General features: G+C 67.5%; 1 protein-coding gene across 1 annotated transcript in view; it reads left to right on the forward strand.

The window, feature by feature from the left end:
• The window catches only part of LOC102897264 (E3 ubiquitin-protein ligase PDZRN3), a 96743-nt gene that overhangs the window by 579 nt on the left and 89900 nt on the right, over positions 1-6264 (forward strand). Inside the window, exon 2 of the mRNA XM_025044835.1 lies at positions 3-338. Within this exon, the coding sequence (XP_024900603.1) occupies positions 3-338 (336 nt within the window). The remainder of the gene's footprint in view (positions 1-2; positions 339-6264) is intronic.

A 6264-nucleotide genomic window follows, 5' to 3' on the forward strand; every position in this document is an offset into this window, starting at 1 on the left:
AGGAGGCGCTGCGCGCCGGCAAGCGCGAGCAGTCGCTGGTGGCGCAGCTGGCCGCGGCGCAGCTGGAGCTGCAGATGACCGCCCTGCGCTACCAGAAGAAGTTCACCGAGTACAGCGCGCGCCTGGACTCGCTCAGCCGCTGCGTGGCCGCGCCGCCCGGAGACAAGGTAGGCGCCCGCCCGACCCCAGCCAGGCCCCGGCGCCCTGGGGCGCCTCCCTGTCCCGTGGGACCCTGGGGCGCCGGGAGCATCCCTGCTCCTCCTTCCGCTGCGCGCCAGCCGCGTCGCCACGGGCAGGTCGCTGAGACGGGCCAGGCTTGGAAACTGTGGTCCCCGCAGTGAGTAGGCGCCAGGGCCTGGGAAGAGCCGAGGGAGCCCGCGGCCTGGCTGACCAGGTTCCGGAGCAGGCGGGAGGGAGGCCCGCGGGGAGAGCGGACGCAGACCGACCTTGAGCCAGCTGCTCAGCCTCTCTAAAGTTGGAAATCGCGGCCCCCGGAGGTGTGACCCGGGATGAAAGGCAGCCAGGCACCGCTGGGGTGTCCATCCGGGGACTCCGGAGAGAATTAAAGGGGCCGACACCAAGTATACAGTGAGCGCGGGGAGGGAGCCTGTGGCTTAGAGCTATTCTAGGGTCTGGGCCTTGTGCTGACCAGCTGAGTGGCCTTGTGGCTTAATGCCCAGGTGCCCCAGTTGGCCCAAACGTACTTGTCCTCAGGAGGAGAGGGCGCCCTCTGAGGGGGCGGGGCGGGTTGGTGCCCAACAGGTGTTGCCGGCCGTCTCCTGTCCCCCACCGAGGCCTCTGAGTTCTGGGGGGCGGTGTGGCCGCAGTGCCAGCTCCATTGCTCTAGGCCCCGTGCTAAGCACTTTTCAGCAGTCCCTTTGTGGGGGTGAAGCTCCTCTCTCTGTGGAGGAAGAAACTGAGGCGCTGAGGCCGGTGGTTCCGGGTCACAGCTCTGAGGTGCCGAGTCTGGTTCCGAACCCCGTGCCGGCTCTGCAGCCCTGGCCCCTAACCCTCCGCCTCGGCCCAGTTGTCAACGCAGGGGCCGTGTGCTGAGTGTTTGCCGTGCTGGCGACCCAGGCAGGAGCCCAGGGGGCCGGGGCAGCAGGCCAGAGAGGACACACAACCCCCCCCCGGGGTCAAGCAGCAACCTGCAGAGCTCGGGGGTGCGCTCCGTCCGGCCCTGAAGCCCGGCGCACCAACACCCGGGCCCCAGAGTTGCTTGTTGTGCGTCGTGGGGTGCTCGCTCGCAGCATCCCTGGCCTCCACCCGCCAGATGCCAGGAGCACCCTCCCCCACGTTCCCAGAGGCAGTCTGGGGGGGGCGCCCTTTCGAGGGGGGCTGGCCTCGCTGCTGCCACTAAGGGTGCCTGTCCAGGTGGCTCCGCAGAGGGGGCGGTGGCCTGAGGGGCCCCCAGGGCCTGGTTGCCTGCCCCCCTTCTGCCGGCCCTTCCCTGAGGCCGCACTGCAGGCCTGCAGGGTTCCCGCTGCCCCTCCCCCTCTGGCTCCGCCCGCCCGCCTGTCAGCTGTGGCCTCAGCAGCTGGGCTCTGGGTGAAGGGCAAATACTTACAGCTGAGGCTCCCCCTGGACCGCACAGGCTACAAAGGGCCGGTGTGGCCCGCGAGTCACCAGAGCAGGGGCAGAGCCTGGCTTTCAGCAGGCACCGGTGGGTTGGGGGCGGAGGTGTCATCTGCACTTCCTGCGAAGTGTGCAGTGACGCTTGTTTATAAGTAAGCCATTGGCTGCCCAGAGCTGATGCTCCGTCCATTGTTACATTGTTAAGCTAGTCCTTCATTTCTTCTTGCTCTTCAGCTTGCTTTTTGGAGTGTTTGGATAAACTCTCTCTCGGAATTAAAACTATGATACTTGAATCAAAACTGGGAGTTTTGAAGCTCTGCGGGGTGAGCAGTAGGATGACCGGGGCTTCAGGCTGGGGGGCGGGCCGCTGCCGTTTGAGTGGCAGCTGGGGGCAGCCAGGGGTCGGCAGGAGGCCGGCCTGCGGGCACTGTGTGGCCTGTTTCTCCCGCCCGTTAGGGGCCTTGAGACACTGCCGCCCGCCCGTGCCCCGTGAACCCTCGTGGCCCCCGCAGCGAGCTGTCCAAGGGCGTTTGTTTCGCGGGTGGACGCGGTTCCGCTGGCACGGCTCATCCTCCACGAAGCCCAGATTTGCACAGTGAGGACGCTGTCCACACAGGATTCGTCTTTCATAAGTCACAATGTTTACGTCTGTTTCAGGCTGAAGTTGATAAGAAACACTGAGGTTTTCGGTACTGGCTCTGCAGGGCCCGGACCTTGCCCCAGGAAGTGACCGGGTGTCATTAAGGTGTCTTAGGTTTGGGGCCTTGGACAGCAGCCAAGCGTTCGGGCTCCGTCGGTGCCGTCCCCACGCAGGCGTCTGTCCTGTCCCGAAATGTGGCCTAGAGCAGCGGTTCCGAGACCTCTCACCCCCGCAGTCACTCGGAGACGCCCGAGCCTCACCCCTGAGGTCCTGATCCGTCAGGGGCACGAGGCCAGCGTTCGTGGTCCACCTGCCACGCTCCGAGTGGCTCTGGACGAGGGTCAGGCCCAGGCGGGGACGTGGACAAACGCATCGGGCGGCTCCTCCCCGGTTCCGTTTCGGTGGCCGATCGTTGTCCAGATGTCCCCTCCAGTGCTGTAGAGGAGACGGCCCAGTCCCGACCAGGCTGCCCAGCATTCGGACGGTCAGTAGCGTCCTGGAAGGGGGCGGCAGTGGGCGGGCAAGGTGGGGCTGGGTGAGTCGGCTGCCCCGGCCCCAGTCCCCACTGGCCCGGGGACACAAGCATCCGCAGCAAAGCTCCCCAGACTCCCCGGAAACGCGACGTCCCAGCACAGGGTCCCTGGGCTCGTGGAGCACGCGGGACTCACCACGGGTCCCCTGCCCTCGGCGCCCGCTCCATCTGTCCCCGAGGCCTGTCGCCTGACTCCTTCACACGCCTGGGACCTGAGCCTCAGCCGTGGGTGGCCACCTCTTCCCAGCCAGAGCCCCTGCCCTCGGCACCACCTGTGCCGTGGGCTGGCTGCCCTCGGCCGTGTGAGTGATGGGACCGTGGGCTGGCTGCCCTCGGCCGCCTGTGTCCTGGGTGGGAGTCCTGTGCATGGAGCATCCCTGGCCTCTCCCCACGAGGGGCCAGCAGCACTGCCCGTGTCGTGACAGCCGCGCACCTCTCCGGACACACAGAATGTGCCCGGTGGGAAAACTGGCCCGGGCCTCTGTCACCGTCCTGTCCAGCCCGGAGCTGCTCCCGGGCACGTCCTGTCTGTCCCCTGCCTCACTGCGTCCTTCGCCTGGTGCCAGAGCCCTCTTAGAAATGCACATCAAGACGCTCCTCCTTCCCGCTGCGAAGGTTCGGGGGTGGCTGTCGCGTCGTGCGGCTCTGCACCTGCCGGCCCGGCCAGCCTCGCAGGTCCCCGGCGGCGAGGGTGTGCCCGAGCGCCGTCCGGCCCCGCCTCCTGCCTGTGCCCAGCGCCTTCTCTGGACCGACGTGCTTCCCACCCAGCCGCAGTGTCACCGCCTCCAGGAAGCCCTCTCTCACTCACACCAGGTCCGGTGCTGGGACTTTCACGGTGTCCCTCCCATGGGGCACTTGTCACGGCTGTCACCACAGGGTGGGAGGAGTGGCTTAACGTCCCCTTTGGGGCTGTCCCCGGCTCCAGACTGATTGTCACAAGCTCCTTGAGTGTGTTCGTTTGGTGGGTGGGTTCTTGATCCTGGGAGCTGGCTCATCGGCCATAGAAACTGCTCAGGTCACTGGCCGGGGTCTGAGCTTGCATTGAAAAAGGGGGGTTTTCTGTGCCCCCCAAATTTACAAGTGTCCCCAGCACTCGGGAGACGTTCCCTGTTCCACTGCCCCCACCCAGGAGGCACCGAATGACACCCGCAGAGGACTCTGCTGGAGGTCCCCGCACCTGACAGGCGGCTGTGTCAGAGCCGTCGCCGACGCCCAGCGCTGTGTCCAGCGCGCGTCCTTGGTCAGCAGGCTTGTTCGTGGGGCGCGGCAGCAAGTCACCGTCCCTGAGCGTCTCACGGGGCAGCCCGTCCTGCTGCAGAGCTCTGGGCTCCACGTCCACCCCGTTCAGCACTTACGAGGGAAACAAGGGTCTGGTGGCAGATTTGGCACCGGGGGGGCCTGGACCTCGTGGTCACGCTGTGCAGCTTGCCCGGGCGTTCTGTCCAGGCCCATTGTGAGTGTCCTGGGCTCAGAAGGGGCCTGGCCTCCTCGCAGACACACTGACGCGTGCGAGTCCACTCCTAACGCGGGCTGAGGAGTGGTGTTCGCCGGCTGCCACAGGTGGCGCTGTGGACCCTACGTGCCGGCGGCTCCGCCTTCTCCATAGGTGGACCAAGAGGGGCAGGTCAGAAGGCATCAGGGGACAGCGGGGTTAGGGCTGGACGTCACCCAGAACCGGGTGGGAGCTGGGACCGGAACCCACCCCCGACTGCAGCTCGTGCTGTTACCAAACAGGAGACGCATTTCCTGGGGGGCAGCGTCCCCATCCCCCTGAAGTCTCAGGCGGGCTCTGGGACTGTCCAGCTGGAGGTGCCGGCACTCAGCAAGCCCCTGGGGGGCGGTCCCCACCACCCTCTGCCGTCCAGGTGGGAACACGCGACAGGTCAAACATTCCCCATGCCCTTTGGCTCATCGCGGTCGGTCTGGTGGCCTCTGGCGCCAGTGATGGAGCCCGCCCGCCCCGCCCACCGTCCCCAGCGTCACGGGGCTGCTGTGAGGCCCGGGCACCGCTCAGCCTCCGGGGGCGGCTGTGGGGGAGGGGCGGACAAGACCGCGGAGGAAGCACGGGTCCCGGGGGGGCAGCGGCCACAGCGGACCCCGCCTCACGGCTCAGAACAGCTGCGGTCGGGAGGAAACGCACCATGTGCTTGCGGCTTCGCCCTCACGTTCCTGGACGCGGCACGGACGGCCCGCGGCAGGCCCCGTGGACGCAAGCTGCGCGGTGACCGCCGTGCCCGTGGAACCGAGGCTCAAGCCCGCTGCTGCGCCCACCCACCCCTTCCCTGGGCTTCAGCTGAGCCCCCCAGGGGCGTTCCCATGGGTCTGACCAACAGACAGACCCGGCGTGGCGCACGTCACCTCGTAAGGGAACCACCGAGGGGACCGCGTGTCCCTCGCTCTCTCCAGTCATCTCCGTGTGGACGGGCGGCCCCGGTCAGCGACGCCGTGCAGCCTGCGTGGGGCCGGCCCCATGGTAGCTCCCCGTCCGCGAAGGGCTGGGATGAGCTCTGTCCTGGCAGGGGGGTGACCGTGACGCAGTGGTGAGGTCGGGCCCAGAGGTCAGCCCTGGAGTCGTGCCCGGGCTGCGAGGTGCCCTGCAGCCTTGCCGGGGACCCGGGGCTGTGGCCCCTCCAGGTCAGTTCACGCTGAGCCTCGGCTGCTCCGACAGCCTGGCCTCTGGGTTCCTGCCCTGGACTGTCGGGGTAAATGGCCGTCAGGCTGACGCACGCTCTGGCCGGGGACCCCCGGAAGCCTGTACTCGTTTCTCCTACGTTATTTTTCAAAACCCTGGCGGCCTGTGGGCGGGCGCTGTCTGCAGACGTCACGTGTCTGGCTCTGCCTCCTTGTGCCCCGTGGCCGCCCTCCAAGGACGTGCCTCCTTCCCCAGACCTGGGGAAAAGAGAAACGTGTTCGCGGACACGGCCTCGCCAGGCGCCAGACGCCGTCGGCGTGAGGCTGGCCCTGCTCTCCCCACCATGCCTGCCGGGGCTCGTTTGGGTTCGGACGCTGTCTGTCGCTTGGATGGTGGGGTGCAGAGCCCGGGACCTCGGCACCCAGCTATGCCCTGCCCTGCCCCCAACGCCAGTGCCACCCCCGCCCGCAGGTGGTAAACTGGCCTCAGGGCCCAGTTCCCGTGGGGACACAGCTCCCGTGTGACACTCCTCAGGCACAGGGACACTCCCGGACCTTGCCGCGATGGCCGCGTCGTCCATGAAGCCTCACCTGTGACTCTGACGGCAGAGCTCACGTCACGTCTGGTCCTTTGAGACGTTTTTCCACGAAAGCTCAGTCTCGCGAGGCCAGGGCTTCGGGACGATGCAGGAACCACCCACAGGCCACAGGGGGCACGGGCGGCGGGGACTGGGGACCAGGCCCGTCCTGGCTGTCGCGCTGTGCAGCCGCGTCACCTTCAGCGGGAGCCCCGCGTCTCCTGGGACATGGCATGCCGCCCTGAGAGGTGCCTGGCCCCTCACAGCAGGGGCAGAGTTTTTCCCCGCCCCCCGTGGTTGCGTCGGAT

The sequence above is a fragment of the Pteropus alecto genome, unplaced genomic scaffold (assembly GCF_000325575.1).
Source record: "Pteropus alecto unplaced genomic scaffold, ASM32557v1 scaffold53, whole genome shotgun sequence".
NCBI lineage: Eukaryota > Metazoa > Chordata > Mammalia > Chiroptera > Pteropodidae > Pteropus > Pteropus alecto.